General features: G+C 31.9%; 1 protein-coding gene across 1 annotated transcript; it reads right to left on the reverse strand.

Annotated features, from left to right (window-relative positions):
- Positions 1 to 527: 527 nt before the first annotated feature.
- LOC106680886 (cuticle protein 1) lies at positions 528 to 11,845 on the reverse strand. The gene is made up of 3 exons (XM_014420886.3): positions 11,821 to 11,845; positions 2,765 to 2,922; positions 528 to 1,163 (listed from the first exon to the last, which is right to left on the reverse strand). The coding sequence occupies exons 1-3, from the start codon at positions 11,836 to 11,838 to the stop codon at positions 1,067 to 1,069; spliced, it is 273 nt and encodes a 90-aa protein (XP_014276372.1). The 5' UTR covers positions 11,839 to 11,845; the 3' UTR covers positions 528 to 1,066.
- Between the last annotated feature and the right edge of the window lie 7,711 nt (positions 11,846 to 19,556).

Raw genomic sequence — 19,556 nt, forward strand, 5'->3', positions numbered from 1 at the left:
GGTTAGAAACTTGGAAGTTTGATTGGTTAGGGAGTTTATAATGTAAGGAGTGGTATCTGGTTCGGGCTAGATCGGTTACATAGGCAACATTAAGGTCTTCATGTATGATTTTACGAAGGATTTTGGATTGGATACGAGAGGAAGTGCAAGTGCTGTAATAATCGAAATCGACGTGCAGTTTCCTGTCATTTCAGTCTTGTGTGAGGATTCCAGGTTAATCGTTTGTCCAGATATAGTCCAAAGTAGCGGATTTCTTCGACTGGAGTAAGAGTAACATTATTAAATTAACTGTAGGGCAGTCGATAGGTTTACGACGATGGGTAAAGATGATTTGATGGGATTTATAGGAATTTAACACCAACACAACACCATTCTTCAAGGGCTGTGATAAGACCATAAATAGTAAAACGAGACAGTAGTGTCAAGGGATAGTTTGGAATGTAAATTTCGGAAACAAGAAAATTAATTTCTGGCTCTGGTTAATTATGAATAAATACATTTCTGTTAAAGGATCTAGCATTTCGAAATTAAAGTGAAAAAAGTAATAAATTCTTTATTTACATATAAAATGATTAACATATAATATAAAACTAAACTTTACAAATGATGTCCCCCATTTCGCTTCATAACTATTTTATTGAATGTCATATACAGCATAATCTACATCATGCTATACAATATAATCCATACATACAGACTTGGTTATGTAATAACCGCAACTCATCAATTCAAATTTATCTTTCCGATTGTTTATACTAAATAGACTAGTTATCACAATAAATCAAACCTACAGATATAATTATAGATACACAATAATTCGATAAAATAACAAAAATATTGAAAACGCCTACTTCTTCATAAGCTATTTACATAACTTACATATTAGACATTTTTTTTTTCGCTAATTCATTATATAATATAGGTACACATCTATTTTAATTTTTTTTTTGTTCATTCAAGTTCAAAACCCAACTTATGACTTATAATGTCATTTAATAATGACTTGTGACCCTTTCACATTGGTGGATTGACATCCATTGACTAGCGAATCGTGGTATTCCTACATTTAATGGCAGAAGGGGTAGTTGGGGCACTGGATTGGTGACAGCCCAACTGGATATCCTGGAGCGCTGAAGAAGAAATGGTCAAGTTCACCATTTTTCCTGAATACAAGAAAACAACGATTCAGTAAAACATTAAGGTAGTATAGTCATTAAATATAGTTAGTTATAGACATTATTATAAATTCTTTATAGAAAATTCATAATCTAATTTGGAGTGGATAAATGTTGTGGATGGAATTTTTTAAATTTATATAGGACCATCCAAGAACAAACCCGTTCCGTTTTGAAAATATCATGTAAATTGGATAAATGGCAGTAGCTGGTTCTTCTATCGTCTCTAAGATTTGACTGCACTACCATTGTCCCACGTGTGGAACCCTAAATACAAAGAAGCATATAGCAGTAAACCTTACCACTATGAAACGGCACCGAGACAGGTTATTATGAAAACCTGGAACTTGGCTCTCACTGAGTCGAACTGATGGACGAAGATAACTCCCCCTTGTTCAAGGAATTCATCTACGAGTGGAAGGAGGTGAGAGTAGAACTCACACATTTGACGTAAGGAAGGGGCCAACACAGAATGAACGAAAAGACGCAAACTGAGACCTGGAGGGCTGGAATAGTTTTGACTTCTAAAGGAGGCAGCAGATCGGAAGCAGACCAGGAGGGCGATTGCTACTGGACTTATGCAAATGTACAAGGCTGCATTCCAAGCACTAAGGTTTGCACCATAGGCACCTAATTCTACATATTGTTCCATAGATTTAAAAAAATCTAATATTTTATATAATAAGGAAAAAATGTAAAATAAATTGTTGATTATTGACAGCAATAGCATAGACTAACCTACTGCTGCCGACCCCTGTATGCCGGAAACATTGAGAAATTTAAAAAAATGATTGCACAACAAACAAACAGACATGAGATCGAATTAGATCCTTGAAACAAAATGGTATATTGTGATGTGGAGTTTCACAAATTAATTCATAAATTTGTTCACTCCAAGTAGTGAGGAAGGAAAATTTATAAAATAATAGAGCAGACCCCGAAAATATTTCTGTAGAAAAATAAATTAATCCAATGTCCTGATGGTTTGGTGTTCTTCCTCTTCCACCAAGTTGCCACAAGGCGTGGAGGTCTACCTTCGGTCCATTTTCGTCACTTGTCTCGATCATTCATCATTTCCCTTCTTTATGTCAGAGAGCAGCTTCTTGCTCTTTGAAGCCTGGTGACGTAATCCGTAAACGCCTGCTCCGGTTAGCCTCGTAGGATATTAATTTATACAAACATAGTTGAGATTTTTATATTCTTCTTCTCTTTTTTTTTTCTCACCCATTTGCCTTTTAACGTCTGGGTGCTTGCCAAGTGGCATGCATTTCTGTTCCTGACAAGGTAACTCATATCATTTTGCGGCTTCTTATTCGTTTCAGGAAGTTCTTTGTCGCCCTCTTTCTCTTCTTTCCCCTTATTAGACATGTCCAAATCTTCTCAGTCGCCGCTATTCCAAGGTTTCCAGCACCGGGCATACATTCAGCTAAATGATTATATTATTACTTATTAATAACTAAATTCGTATCATACATAATTTATCTCATTTTCGATGTGATGTAATGAATTCAATTCCATAATCTGTGTTGCCTGGTCATTGACAAGCCTACTTACTAAGTCCTAACAATTAACTCTTAACCCTAACTTACAATTTCTGTTGGAACGGCAGTGGATTTTTGGCGTACTCGGCTAAGATCTTGTTATCACACTGAGGATAGCTAGGGCACAGCCTGGGGTCGACTCCCGCAGGGTAGAGCGGAGGAACCTGAGGGAACGCAGCGCACAAACTCACCACCATCAGACATATCTGCAACAAGAAAGTAATAAGGCATTGTCAATCTTACAACCCTCCCATCCGCGATTCATCTTACCTTCCTCTCCTTCGCCCAATTAGCTTAAGAAAATGCCATCCCTTCTGTGTTCCTCCTGTTCGGAGTTTCCTAACTTGTCAGACAACCTTGTAATATCAGTCGCCGTAATACAATCACTTCAATCATAAATTCAATGCTCTCTTAAAATTGGATTGGGGAGTTTCCATTTAAACCTAACAATGACATTATGAACTCAGCGAATCATACCCACGAAACAAAAAAAAAAAAAATAGTCAGCAATTAAAACAAATTTGCTGATATATTCTCATAAGTCTCCAACTCATTTTAAGCATCGGTAGAGGTGCGAAACGACTTTAAAATACAAACACTTAAACATACAATCATTTCTATCTTTTTAGAATGACAAATATGGGGCCATTTCTTTCTTACCTCATGATGAAACAAAACATAAGCTAAAAAGGTCAAAAAACGAAACAGATTTTTTTCAAAGATATTTTTAGTCTCTGTTATTTAGTTGAGGTAAAAATTGAATTATTTTTTTATAGAAATTGCGCGTTAACTTTTGAAAAATAAAATATTCTTCAAAAAAAATTGATTTGTATGGTATTGACTGATTTGTATGATACAGAAAAATTTTACTACTGCATATAAAAACCTTGATTAAAAATAAAATAATGAAATCAATTAATTAGGATCATGGGGATGAGAATAGACCAAAATCCAGTGCACTACACTGACACTGGATGCAATACAATAGGTTTCCTTTTAAAATCCAAAATGACATATACATCCTGTTACATACCAAATTTGCACAATTTAATGCTTTAAATTTTACTAATATACAGGGTTAACCTACTGGTAATACTTCATGATCATTATTAAGAGAGAACCGTATAGATAAGAACTACATCTTAAAATACATTGTTAAATAAAAAACAATAATAAATCGTAAAAAGAAGGTATCTACGATCATAATAAAAACAGATCAAAAAAGAATGCAACTGAACAAAGACGAAGAAAGGCTCCATAAAAGTAACGAGTATATCCAACAAAGTGCTGAACAATATAAATTCAATTGACGATATGGTGCATTTGAAATTGACGGTGCAATTGCATCACCCCTTAAAATGTCGAGATTAGTTTAATATTTTAATAAACCCTCGCTAGGGTCTTTTGTACACTTCAAATGTTTTAGTTTTTTGTATATTTTTTTTTGTTTTAATAAATTATTTTCTAACTTTATCTCCTACTACTGTTCGGATGTTTTTCAACCCCTATACTTTAAAAGTAACTGTCATGGCGTGGGTATTTTTTTGAAAATGTGCCTGCTGCTTAGTTGAATATTGCACATTTTACATTTTTGAGATGTTTTTTAAAATTAAATATCACTTTGTTAGCCACGTGTAGCCAGTAAAGCTTCATCAGGGTTTTCCAAGTATCGATACCTATTATTAATCATATAACATGCTTCAAATTTTACTAGTAAAAAATAAATTAAAGTTGTTAAGATGTCGATTTTTTTTTAAACCCTCCAATCTAATATAATTTGAATGTCTGACCTCGAAATTGTAGCGTTCGGATTAATTTTCGTAGACGGATGAATGAAATTCCGAGACGTAATTATCCTAAACGGAGTGGAATCTATGTTGAATTGCTAAAGTGTTTAATTGATGGCTTTCTATAAAGAAAAGATACGTCTATAGCACTCCCAATGCCGTTAGGGATTCCAGAGAAGGTTCCTGTTCATTGTATTTAAAATTATTATCGAGCATAATTAAACATTTATGACGACTGGGACCTTGACGGTGGTTCTACCGCCTTCTTCTGATCATGTATATTTATAACCATAAATTCGATATACACGTTGCACACTTAGCGGCCAAGTGCTTCCATTTATCATATTTTATTGCTGTAATCATTCATTGGTTACATCCATATCTATTAATGGAAAAGCCAAGCGTTGAATAATTGTGAAATGATAATTAATCATACCGAATTTATTGGAATTGAATGCTTTAACACAAGAATCAGATACATTTTTAAAAATCTAGTGGGCATATCGCACTACATTCACTAATCGTTTCTACGATGAAATTAATTTTTTTACATTTCAAAATTGCAATTCTTTATTATTTAGGAAGGCAATACTTCCTCATACTATATACCGTACAAATAAGCAGTGGTATAGTGGGGTCGAAACGTGTGGCATTCCCACTCTGCTTTTTCCAAAAATACTATATATTAAAAGGCGACCCGTGTTTTTTTCAGAATTATAACTTGACAATGGCTGAATGTGTCCTCATGATTTTAAATAGCTGTTAAATAAATACACACTTACTTTAAGGCTAAAAATCGGTGAGAACTTCGGAAACCACCTTGTAAACGAGTGGAGCCATTCTGGATTGTCTCATGTTATTCAATTCTCAACAGATGGTAATCGTTCCCACACTGAAAAATCTACAACTCCACTTCAAATAAGTGAATATACCTGACTACTGTCAAAATTATTTTCTCCTTCAGTTAGCTATAAAATTATTTCAAATTTATCTATTGTCTCTCACAGCTAATAAAGAGAGATGGTTAATTATTCCAGATAGTTAAAATTTAAAATTATTTAGTGGAAAATGTTTTGAAAATTCGGCATTTAAGCCCTCCCAAGCTACTTCAGTGAGGATAAGAGCATATTGATAATAATTACCTCTTAATTTTACGTTGAAATGAAGAGGTAAATAGAAAACATTAAGGTCGTTTTGAAGAAAATAAAAAATAAAAAAAGTATAAAATCGATAATAGTAAATTGCATTTCTGGAGAGTCGATTTTGAGGAAAATGTTGCTATGACGTCCGAGCTCTATGCCTATCTTAAATAAGTAATTTAAGAATTGTAAATCGATTCGATTTTGAGCTAGGGCGTTTATACACGCACATACCATTTTCCACCATAAAATAAGTTCCCTTATTTGAACTCAGGGGACCATTAATGGAGTATTTTTCACTAAAACTCGAATAGTTTTTTTTTACGTTCGTAATAACTTTCCTTGAGAAGTTTTCTATATTTCATATATATTTAAATGTTATAATAATTATTTATCACTTAAAAACAGTTTAACATATACGAGGAAACAATAAACAGTTATGTCTATCTTAGTGAATTAGGCAATTAGGCGCGCCCAGTTTCAAGTCCGGCTATGACAGAAATTTTATGTGTGTTTATACAGAAATATTCTATGTGACAGTCGGGGACCGACCAATTTATGTGCAAATAACGGCGAAAGTAATGGGAAAATTAGATGCTTTAGAGTGTCTAGACGTAATCACCTCCTTGCACAACCGTCTTGAAACAATACTTCCTTATCGAGTTTTTTTTTCATCCACTAAGTTTCTCACAAATCTCTAACTATGCTCATTCTATTATTTAATTATATTTCAAGGAGTTGCTGTACTCACTGCGTGGAGGGGGCTCACACTCTATTAGAATATCTGTCGGGATAGGGGAGTGATTGGGTGGGAGGAAGGTTAGGGTCGAGCTTGTTTCAATTTTGTTAAATATTTCATTTCCCTATAATTGTGAAAACTGTCAATGAACTTTGTCTGGTATGCGTAAATAGTTTCTTTTGTTTTTGATGTTTGATGGAACCTGTCTGCACCAGCTCATTCTGATTTTAGTTGTTTTTTTAAAAAGTAAAATGCGCAGAATAAGTTCCGCTCTAATGTTAAGCCCCAATATGTCAGTTGTTTGAAATATTATTCAGTCATCAATTCAACTGAAAACTGATTGGAAGTTTCTTCTTGACGTTTTGAAAGAAAAGATGAAGAAAAAGCCCTTCTTTTTGTCAACATTAACTTCAATGCTCAACTTTTTTAGCTCGTCAATACTCCTTTGACTTGGTTCAGCTCTCTACAAGAATCGAGGCTTCTACTTGTGATAGCAATTTCATCAAAGCAGTTACGGTAACGTTTTGGTACACCAGCAATGCTAGAAGTGCACACAGAAAATAATATTGGTGACGAAATTTCTTTTTGTGAAACTCTACAAGTAAAAGATACTAGTTTTGAACGCATTTCACCAACCTTTACCAACACAAAACGCCTTCTGAGAAATCCCAGTATCGAATACAGCTAGCTACACAGGACATTAAAAATCAACCATCCACTTGTGGAGAAGATTGTGAGACGACCTCAAAGGCTTTCAAGCGATCTAGTGATATCAGTGCCATGGCAGTGTTCAGATTTCAGTTGCAATTTAGTTTGCACCTTTACGGGTTACAGTGGTGAGGGAATTATTGAAGCTAAAAATAAATAAAAATCATCAAATATTAACACCCATGGCTAAAAGTGTGTAAAGATATCCCATAACTGCAAAAAACACAGATTTCATGTCTTGAAATCATTAATATCACATCAATAGATGGCACTGATGGCAGAGATCACGTGTATGGTGGCGAGATCGATATGTGTGAAAAATTGAATGTCATTAGTACATGGTGATTAATCAACCTTTCTGATGAAATACTATCGCTGGCAGAGAACAGTTAAGAAAAGGTAAAATATTGCATTTTGATATGTCTCCTTAGTAATACTTAGATAGGATTAATAACTACTAAGTTGCGGACTGATGCAGTTTCTATGTTAGTCTTTTTTTATAAAAAACAATATCCGTCCCTTGAATTTTTATGATCTGATATATCTTCAGCACTCATGATGCCTGAAATGCTGGAATTTTTGATTTTTAGCCATTTTCTATTATTTGAAAGATTCTGTGTTTTGGAATATTGCAAAAATAATATTACATGTAGATACAATATACAGAAAAATGATTTTTTTTTTCTGGCCTTTAAAAGTGTCTTGTGCCGAAGCAATAAAATACTTGAAATGATCTTGAGGAATGTTGCCCTGAAAGTGCTCTCTACGTCCAATTACAAGACTGGCTGTGGCTCGTGGTTACTGGCACACTCCCGCCCCTGAACTTCGCATTCACACTTCACAAAGGTGTGTGGAACAACACGCTTCGAGATGCTGATGGCGGTAAACAACATTCTTCATATCAACAACTCGGATGTCATATTATTACAACTAGGTCTTTACAACTCGATCGACTATTCATGAACGCCCAGGTTCCAATGTCAACATGTTTCTTTTTGTTCAGCCAACTTTTTCTTTTTCCTCGCTCCTTGGCCGATGTATTCCTTCTTCTTCCTTCACCTCTCCAACGATTACGTTAGAACGCGTCAGTAATAGCCTGTGATTAAAGATAATGTATAACAATTTAGCACCATAATTATCGAAACGTGAGCATAAATGCAAAAAGAAAGGGATCCTAAAATGCTTTGGAATCGGAACAATCTGATATCACAATATCAATCATAATTGTTAATATTTCCCAAATAATCATACTTTTTCCTTCGTTGTGACCTTACTGTTCAATAGTATCCTTTAATAATGTGCAATTTATAATAGTCCTACAAAACCTCTTACCTAGAACATAACTGTAAACATAGATAACATATAGTTTCATAAGAAACTAATGATAAGAGACTGCTATATGATTCTGATAACTCTATGGCAAGTAACTTCGCTGTATATGAATTATAAGTATATTGCAAACTGCTTTCGTAATCTCCATTTTTTCTCCTTTTACGAGATTTTTGGTCCTTTTAAAAATTGATATAATATTTCGTATTATAAAAAGAGACATTGGTCGGGGAATGGAAGGAGTGGCCAGTTGAAAGGACACAAATTGTAAAAAAAACTATTTTATCATTTTTTTTTTTTGTCAAATATTTTTCATTGTTAAAACCTAAATAGTTGCGATAATACTACTTGGGTCCAGTGGTTTTTCTTTAAACGGAAGTATTAAATACGTACAAAATTTAAAAAAAATTTAGAGGGACAAATATCAAACCAATACACCAATATCTCGATTTGTATATTTTAAAAATTTACATTAAAGATTCACATTTATTAAAAATAAAATAAATGTTCAACAGCGTTTAAAATAGCCTATTCGGCCATTTCTGACTTATAATACTTTTACCTCCCCTAGATATGTTTTAATATATTTTTCTTTTACTGTTCATTTGTTTGTTTTGAATATGTAATCGATATTGTATAACAATCGATTCATAACTAGGTGGCCGACTGACCAAGAAAGTTTTAACACGACCACAATACTCCGCTCGGCCAATACAAAAAAAAAGGAAGTAACATTCTTTGATTAATTAACTGATATTCAGTATTTTTTAAAATAAGCTCAAGGGATTAGGTAAAAAAAGGCGTTTGATAAAATTCGTCCCTTTCCGCATGCTGATCGCTAAGCCGGGACTTCTCATCTTAAAGCCAATGGTAGGGAGTTAACAGGGCCTGGCAATCAGGAGGGTTCATACAAATTATTTAAAATATAATTGGAGAAGTTTGTCGGGGGGTGCGGTCAGCAAAGAACAACATAAATAAACAAAACCATATTTATTTATTTTATGCCGACGTTTCGACCCATCATGCAATCATTCAAACAATACTGAATTGTCAAATATTAAAAATGGAGACAAGTCACCATGTCAACTGAAAAGTTTATATATAGGTTAAGTGAACTTATATATATACTAACTATTTAATAACCATAATGACATGAATCAGACTGGCGTAACTAAAAAAAGTCTTGCTTTTTCTCCTGCCAGTGTCAGCGTTTTTCATCATTATCTATCACTTTCTACGACTTTACATGATAAATATTATTTTTTATAAAGTGTTTGGCTTTCTAATGGTACATAATACGTCTATATTACTGGTCATATTACCGGATATATTTTTTCAACCTGGAAAAAATATTTTTTCTCATGTTTCTTTAAGTTAGTTTTCAAATCCTTTTAAATAGATTCAAATCAGGTGATTTTTATTTTTTTTTTCACACTGCCTAATTCTTTATTATCTTATAGGTGCTACACATCATAAATTACTAAAGGAAATGTCAGATCTAAAAAAAAGAACGAGTGAAAATGAGTCCAAGTCATTTAAAGAGAACACAATGCTCTTGAAAGCTCAACAATAACTCAATGTGCCTGTCCACAGGTAACGAGATCGGGGTCCAAGTCTTTGTAAGAAATCGGCTGGCTGCAACCATTGTTGTCCACTCTACTTACGCTTTTACCTTCCGGTTGCACAAGGAAGTCAAAAGCGTAAGTAGAGAAAACTGTGTCAAAATATTCCCTTTTTAATAGTTTTTTCTTGTTCAGCTAGCAATAGATTTGTAAGGCAAGGGAGTTTTGTTTATTCAATATATGAATGAAGATATTAAAGAAGTTTTGGCGCGCTTGATATATTGTAACATTAACCACTTACAATTAGTTATATTTCACAAAATATATTAGATCTGACAGGAGAAGGTATTGTTATGTGATAATAAGACTTTTTGTAACGTAAAAAAGATTATATAAAAATTTCATAAATAAATGCACCCATCATTTTTAACAATTAAAGGCGAAAAAAAAGTAAACAATTTTAAGGGACTCCTAAGCGGTTAGTTGAAATGAATCACCATTAAAAAGCCGGACTGACTTGAATCACGAAGTCCTCTACGCTATTAATCCGACTGACATATAATTGTAAATGAGATATACAATGAAATAGCAGAAAACTTGTTTGGTCATTATTTAGGCCTGTGAGAATACAGGGAAAAGCACGGTAAGGACGAAGCATTCGCAACCTCTTGATCATTTTGAATGAACAGATTTCAAACTTTTCTTGCTAATTCATCAATATTCTGCTAATTCATCAATCTGAACGACAAAAAAGTCCATCCTTGGGTTTAATGTTGTTATGGCCGTGGATTGTTCCCTTTAAAGGTTTTATGTAGAGTTGGGAAATGTTTAATTATTAAGAACTAGAACTTATCCGTAAATATTTAAACATCTTATTTTTAACTATCTTTTGGCCAACTCTGGTTTACATCGCATTATTTCAATAATGTTATTTAATCTTCCGACGAAAAGAGAATTTAAGTATAATTATTTTTTAATAGTATTTAAATATATTCAGTATTTAAATATTAATAACATCATATCAGAAACCGTAAACAGAAAGATGATGCTGTTGCTGAAAATTTACGAAAGGAAAAGAAAATAAACGTTTATTTAAACAGTTTGAAACACGACTGCGGGATTTTCAAAGTCACAAGTCACGATTAAAAACACAAACCGGCGCACAGTGGGGTCACCTGGTATACAGCAGGCAACACAAAAACATAAAGTAATAATTTTTATATCTACCATATTTGCCTAGATATTATTTTAGCCTATAATTTATGTTGGGATGGAAAATGATAGTTCAAATATTTTTATGATTTACACCGTATTTAATAGACCCTTTTGGAAGATTTACAATTTTTTTTTATGACGATTTGTATATCTTAGCTTTGTTTCACTTCTTGTTAACGTTATTTTTTAAGTCATCTATATATTTTTCTTGTTTCTTATAACCTATAAATTCTATTTAAAACAGATAATGCCGAATTTCATATATAAAAAAAACAAAGACTTAGTCCAGGGACATATTTTTTATGAATTCTACAGAAATGAAGCTATACTTCATATGAATATTATACTTCATTTTTAAAAAAAAAAAGATGAAAAATAACAAGAAAAAAAAATCTTTGTTTTATTAACTTGTTGCCAAGGCGAGAGTCAATACAATTTAAATCTACGGAACATTAAAAAAGTATTCGACGAAGAATTCAGTATTTGTCAAGTCAAGTAATCCATTGTAGGTCCCATAGATTGATTTCAGGTCTTCAGTGTATTGAAATGATGTATATGTCGAAGGGTAAATCAATTCCTTAGAGGTATACACAGTGAGATATAAAACTGGAGCTAGATAACTTACCGACAGGTATGGTGACATGGCAGCGAGTGTGGCAGGCGAGTGACAGCCGCCAAACTATATAGGACCCCACTTCGTCCAATGAAGTAACACTTGGTACTTGCGCAAACTGCACCAGCGCAACTGTATCTCTATTTCTTGTGCTGTCTTGTCGTATAGCAGTGCAAAATGCATATGTATATATCAAATATAGAAAATAAAAATATGAGTTCACTTAAATAATACAGTTACATATAATTTATGTGATGTAAGTATACAGTAATATTTAAAAAATAACTTGAAATCAGTTGTATTTTAAATTTATGTACTACTAATATTTAAAATTTCCCTCACTTGCTACATTTAAACTGGGACTAAGCGATGTTGAGACCCATGGGCAACGTTGGGTCGATCCCCCCCCCCTCCATGATTTACATTGTCTATTTTATAATCCGAAACTAACTGAAAGTAATCAGTTGAAACATTACCGAATAATGCTGAAAGAGGCGGCGTCTGAACACTTCGTGTCTGATTGAGTAATTGAATATTATTATGGAGGAAAAAGAAGTACCATAAAAGTGGATTATTTTGCACCAAATTTTGGAATTCTTTTGCTATTCAACATTTTTGAACCACCTCCAGAAGTCCGGAAAGCCCGAAATTTATAATCATATCATAATATAATCATATTTATCATCAACTTTCTTAAAACATAAACAAAAGAAAATGCAGCTAGTTTAAATTGTGTTGATATATATGTAGTATGTCAGTTTATGGTTACGTAAGGAAGCTTTGCATCACTTTATAAAATGCATAATAACTCATAATGGGATTAGGATTGCGGAAATCTCAAATCAATGTTTTGTTATTTGGAGCTTAACGTCCTTATGTTTTCCAACTTATGACAGGAAAGGCGGGGTATCGTAAAAGCTGCAGACATATTCTAGGAAGAGTGAGGAAGTCAATCGAGATTTATTCCAAGGGAACTCCACGAACTAGAAGTCATCTCATCTTAGGCGGAAACGAGCCGGCACAGCTAATGACACGAGAAAACTAATAATGTACCATTGATGAATGGAACTGACGGTGGATGACTAACCTGAAAGTGAGTACTGTGAGAACGTTTTACCCACCCGTCCACTCATATCAAAGTCCCTCCTCCCCAGACAATTTCCAAATTCTTACTGGATATGTTGGTTTTCGTACTAACTACTTACTTTTGGAAAACCAATCGATACGCTTGGCCCTAGCTTGAGCATCCCTGAGAATGGGGCAGTTCATCCAAAAAAAGCTGGACTGTGCAATCTGTCGGAAAATGAGTTCCCTTGTGTGGTTGTCAAAGGAAACTACCACCAATTTGTTCACTTCTTATACGAAGAAATGAAAAAAAATTAATATTTGACTTTTTAAATTGATTACACATAAATAGTATTAATATTCTTAGAAACATACACTTACGATGTTTAGTTTAACATGTTAAAGTTTGTTAAATAGAAAAAGTTTTATCAAATGGAGAAATATTTCCTTCTTTTGGCATGTTAAACAATGTAACATTTAAAATGGTTTAGATTCTGTTAGAAGGCCTGCAGAATGACGCAACAGACCAGCTGAGCTTCACACCATTTTGTCTTTTGTTGTTTTGATAGGTTCGTTGCCTTTGTACTTTTTTTTTTTTTTTGTTTTGGACATTTTTAAACTATAATCAAGTAACGGATAAAAATAATAATAAAGAAATGAGGAAACTTCTAGGAAAGGAAACAAGGAAAAGGTGAGGTGAGGAAAAGATGTTAGGATTTTATTATCTCCTAAATATTACAAGTTACAAAACGAATTTCCCACAAAATCCGCTAGGAACCCCAATGCATTTAACATATAACATGTACTTTTAATTAATAATAGGAATTAGGCTGCGCACAATCCTATACTTTTAAGATTTAGCATGTTTCAACTTTTTACATTTACCTTTAATATTCATTTCAGCAATGCAGAATTCAAATATTCTAAACGGTTAAAATAGATTTGTCTAATTATTAACTTAGACTCAAAGAGACTATTTTTTTCGCGATGGTTTATTGAAACATACACTCCAACGAAAAAAAAGAAAAGACTTTTCGCTTCAAACTTAGAAGGAAAAATTAAATCATTGTAAAATTTATTTGTCTCAATTTCAAAAAAAGATATTTGGATAATTTAGTTTTATACTTCAAAAAATAAATAAATAAAAATTAACGAAGATATTTCATGACAAATTTCATTCGTTGCCAAATAAATTAGGAGAAATAAAAAAACTCGAATGAAAAATATCGATTACGCACAGAGATACATTCAATGCGCTAGATACAAAGGAGGTTAAAGTTCTAAGATTAACCAAATCAGTCGGATTCGTTTCAATTGGACCGTGCTCGGCGGAATGAGGACATGGCATTGAAGGAAAGAATGATAAAAAAAATCTAACAAAAAACGGATTAACAAGCCGTAAAATGGCGTCACAATAGAAAGCAATTTTCCTTCAGACATTTCAATATAATTTTGTCCTTTTCACGTTCGTGCTCCTCGGTGACAAGTTGAATTAACTTCAGAGTGGCAGATATTTTATCGAATTTCTTAATCTTGCGATACAGTATAATTGTATTTTAAAAGTAATCAATGAATCGGAACATATCAATGCATATAATTTTAACCAATAGACCATTTATGAAGAATGATGGCAAAACTGTATATTTGAAACAACCTAAAACGAAGATTATAGGATTCTATTCAAACTGACAATATATCTTTAAGAAATTCAATTTTAAGAATTTTGATTATATGTATTTTAGATTTTTTATTTTATTCTATTTTGAGGAGGGTGGTGATTAAAAACGAAGCGGAGTAGCTCAATAAGTAATGTGCTTTGTTACCATCTCTAGGGCCTGAATTCGAATCCGGCTGTAGCAGATAATTATTTATTCTCTTACTTCCTCTGTGAATCAACCCTGTAGGTTCGGGAATCCTTCTTTTGGGGCACACCCAAACTTTATAAAGTGGAAAATTTAAATGGGCCAACAGATTTATAGTTAAGCGTGATTATCAACCAAGCAACTAAAAACAGTTCTCCATGAAACAGTACTTCCTAATAGAGTACTCAACTCCTGGCCCTTTATGAGTTGTAGTGGGTACAGGTTTTTACTATTTATTTTTTAAATAATTAAATTTAATGTCCTTGGAATTATGGAGGCACTATTAATATCCCAAAAATTTTCAAAAGGCTTTTAATCTGTGCATGGGATTATTTGTAGACAATAAATATTACAAAATGTACGTATTGAGCGTGAATGACAGTCCGTAAAAATATATTGATCATCAAAGAGGTATTTGAAACCGCCTTCACTCCAAGCACTCCAGTCAGTCTATTTCATAGTTCCATTGTTCCATTTGGAGTGGGCACAAGGAGTCAACTTAACAATTGATATTGGTGATATAGGTTAGGACCGTTGCCCCTAGACGGAGATATATAAACAGATACAGAAGAGGTGCATACACAAAGTCTGGGTTCTCTACGCCTTTTATAATTATTATTATCATTAGTATTCCTCTTTTCGCTCTTGCTTGTATTTACAAATTAATATTGGCAATATTGTTAGATTTTGATGTTGAATAGCAACTATAACAGAATATAAAGAAAATGATCCCTACGAATGTATCCTAAAATGTGAAGAAACTGTTCTGATTTTCTCATAGATTGGAAGGTAAGGTATGAGATGACGTGGAAGGGTGCGTTGGTCTGAATAGAGGCACATACCGCTCCAGACAAAGAGCTAATTGGCCAATATGATAGCCAACAATAGACAATAGCTAGCCACTGCCTGCCGCCATTCTTCAACTTATTGCTATTTACTTTGACCCCTCGCTACCGAACGGCTTCAAACTTCCTTCATGGGGTAGATATAAAAGGAAGACAATACTCAATATCTCGTGGGAATAGTGATGGAAAAAATGTTTTGATGTTTAAGAACTCTAAAGAGAAATTTTACTGTTCGGTTAGTGTAAGAACTTTTTACTTTTGCTTTTAAAATAGTCTATATTGTAAATTAATGAGTGGAATTAGTATACAACATTAAAAAGATTGTACAAGTGGCGCGCACGTCACACAACATTCAATTCAATTTAGTTTATTTATATATAAGAAGATAGTCAGGGTTGTGGTCAAAGGAGAATAGTTGAAATGGTTTACACCTATTCTCCTTTGACCGCAACCCTGACCATCTTCTTATATATCAATTTTTACGGTCAACTATATATACATATATAGTTTATTTATGATTTTTTCGTTACTCTAGATAAACTCTAGATGTGTTGGATATGAATTTTTATAAGATATTTAGCTTTCTATCGGCACATTATACGCTATATTATTACTCTATTATACACATATATCATTTTTGAAAATTGGTTCTCAATCTGGGAAAATATGTTTTTTTCTGCTCAAAATTCTTTTATAGTTTTTATTTATCCATTTTTTATTACAATTAAAATTGAGAAAATTTAATTTCTATAAAAATAGTCCAAAATCAATTTCAAATTTTTATTTTTAAATTTAGAGGTTTATGGATAGATTACTAGAAAAAAAATTTCCTAAAACTACTTCACTTAATTTTCATAGCCTTGTAAGTAACTGTTGAATAACATAAAAACAAAAATTCTTGTAAGCAAATAAACTGTTTATTTGCAACAAAACAAATATTACTTAAACTAATCTCGATTGTTTTTTATTTTTTGGAAATTATTAAAACGATTGTTTAAAACAAAAATATTGTTTTGTTATTTAAATGTCCATAAGAATTTTCATAGAGTCCGCATCCAGTGAAGTAGTTTTTAAAAAAATCTTTATTTTTGTTACAAATCTACCCAGAATTTAAATTTAAAATTTAAAAAGAAAATTCATGAAGAATAATATATATATATTTTTCAAACGTTTCTTTATTTTACCTGAGGTATTTGCCAACTCGTTTCTAGAATGATGACTTCAGAAAAAATGGTACTTTTAGCAATAGATCTGATTTTTATCTTATATCTTAGGGCGGATAAGTGGGGTTCTACTGTATCTATAAACTTCTGATTTGTAATTAGTTGAATAAATAATAAATTATTACATTCAGATTATTTTTTATTAGTATAAAAATAAATTTTAAAAATAAGCAAGTCCTTTCGTTAGGCAGTTGGTTGGATAACTTTTACGTCCTCTATCATCTAAAATATGCAACTGATAAGATAATGTACGGATACTACATTCATAGGATTATACTTTAATTCTTACCTTTAAATCTTTATATAGACTGTTTTCTCCTAGAGCCAATAGTTCCCGAAATTCGAGAAGTGCACTACAAAAAGTGCATTTTTTTCTCCAAAAATTAGCATTCTAGATACAAAATGATAAAATCTAGGGTCTGATTTTGCACCCTAAGAAACATAAAGAACCGTTTAGAAGAAAACTTATTTGATTGTTTTGTTTTTGAGATTGCTCTTTACAAACTCTTGCTGTCAAAAGTATAATTAAAATGTTTCAGCACTATGCTTTGGTATTTAAAACATTTAAATAAGCATTTTTATTCAATCAAATAAATAGCAAATAATCAGAGTTCTTTTTTTATTAAAATACTCTGTTTTTAAATTAGATATTTTCTGATGTTAACCTAACACATTTTTTTTAATTTATATTTATTATGCAAATATACAATACATTCCTACTCAAGGATAAATACACGTTCTAAAAAACAAAAAACAAATACTAATTATGCTTAATGAAGAGGAATGATGGGCCATAATTTAAGAATTATATTTTATTTGTCCATGTTAATGAATTTTAATTGATTATTTTTGCAGCGTGGCGCTGAGCTAAGTCTCCTTGATGGACAAATCTTTACACACACGCGAGGCATGAAGCCAAACTGGTTTACCTCCCTCTATTCAAGACAGACTTTTTTGTTTCCGAAAAAGAAAAAAGAAAAACTTTTTTGGCGGTCTGTTTTCTACCTACTCAGCTTTCAGACTAAACAAAATGTGTGATCAACAATTAATTTTAGAATTTAGAGTTCATTTTATATTGTTTTTTTTTAATGTTTATTTTATTTATATACATACGTTTTTTTTTTCTTATTAGTTTATCCTGTTCTAGTGTAGAACCATAATCATTTTTTTTATATTACAGAAAATCATAGTAAATTAAGAAAAAAATAAATAATTCATTGAATTCTTGAATAAACATAAGAAATAACTCAACTCGACCACGACATCTCACTCTTTACAACTAATATGTATTCCGTATATAAGTAAGTGAAAATTAAAATTTTCTCTAATTATAAATAATAAGTTGTAAGCTTAAAACTTATGTTTCAAAAGGTTTTTGTAACAATTTATTATTAAAATGAATTGAAGGATGGAACATTATTTTAAAGACAGGAAATGAGGAAAATATATTTCCAATAAAAAAAAAAAAAGTAAGGAAAAATTTGGTCTCGTATTCAGATATGAATAAAACATTTTTACACATATTCACAAGATAATTTTAAGAAATGAATAATGGGCAAAAAAGCCCAAAACATTGTTCACCTTTGACAGGGTTAAAGAAATAATAAAAAAAAATGCTTTATTTCTGAAAAAGAAAAATACGAGTAATGAAAATGTCGCTGCATTTCATGTAATTTGCGAGTTAAAATTTACCCTTATTCCATGACGTGAGCTAAGCAATGTTTTTATTAGTTAATATAACTAAAGCCATATACAATAAGCCATAAAGTTCTTAATTACACAAAATTTAATTCCGATAGCACTTAATACTAACATAACTACTTAATAATTGCCAAGCGACTTCTCTTTCATTCATAAAAATATTACATATAATTGTTCTCATTTTCTGATTTGTTTGATGTAGTGTTGATGAAAAGTTGATGTAGTTGCCCCATAAAGAGGGGGAAAAAATGGAACTGTACACACAAATAGATCCACTAAATAATTTACATGTTTTCATGTATCCATAGTTCACATTCAGAATGAAAGAAGTGAAACTCAAGATTTTTAACTTTTTTGCACATCAATTATAATTAATTATTTACTGTAGAATTGAACTAAATATTTATATATTCAAGGAACAAGGATTTTCAACAAATCGTTCATTTTTTTTTATCTCCTCGATTACCTAATATAAAGAATGTATAAAAATCTTTCCAATTTCAGAGTCATTTAGAAAAAAATTCCCAAATATTTCCATATTATTTCTAAGTGGTAAGTGCTCTATCTAACGCAAAAATAATATTTCAGATCGTACCGGTAGATCCTGATTTATGGAATAAATGGAGTCCAATAGAGAATCGGAGAAATATGAGGTCAAGATACAAGGCCGAATCGGTTCAATCGCCTTTCGAGACGATATATTTTTTTCCTCTGTAATCAAGATTAATTTTAGACCTGGATATAATTATTACACCTGTTTCCTCAAATTGGATAATAAATGTTTTCTAATAACCGACATTATCACAAACGATAACGTTTTAACATAAATTATTCTCAACTTTTCCTGTTACTGTGTGGTTTTTTTTTTTCATCGTCATTGTTTTCAATGGGCTCATTTTTTCTATTTAACAAAATATATAAGTTTTGCTATTTATTCAGAGATAAATTTAAATAAGGAAAATTCTAGAGATTCATAATTTCATTATAAATGTTTTCTATCACCGTAAAAAATCTAAGTAACCTGGAAATGTTTTTAATCCGATGAAACCCAT

This window comes from Halyomorpha halys, unplaced genomic scaffold (assembly GCF_000696795.3).
Source record: "Halyomorpha halys isolate HHAL.00 unplaced genomic scaffold, Hhal_1.1 Scaffold18.1, whole genome shotgun sequence".
Classification (NCBI taxonomy): domain Eukaryota; kingdom Metazoa; phylum Arthropoda; class Insecta; order Hemiptera; family Pentatomidae; genus Halyomorpha; species Halyomorpha halys.

What these genes read in the sequence shown, in the direction of transcription:
- LOC106680886 (XM_014420886.3), bottom strand. An exon ending in CTGCCGTTCCAACAGAAATT is followed by an intron (nt 1,164 to 2,764) that starts GTAAGTTAGGGT and finishes TCTTGTATTCAG; the next exon opens with GAAAAATGGTGAACTTGACC.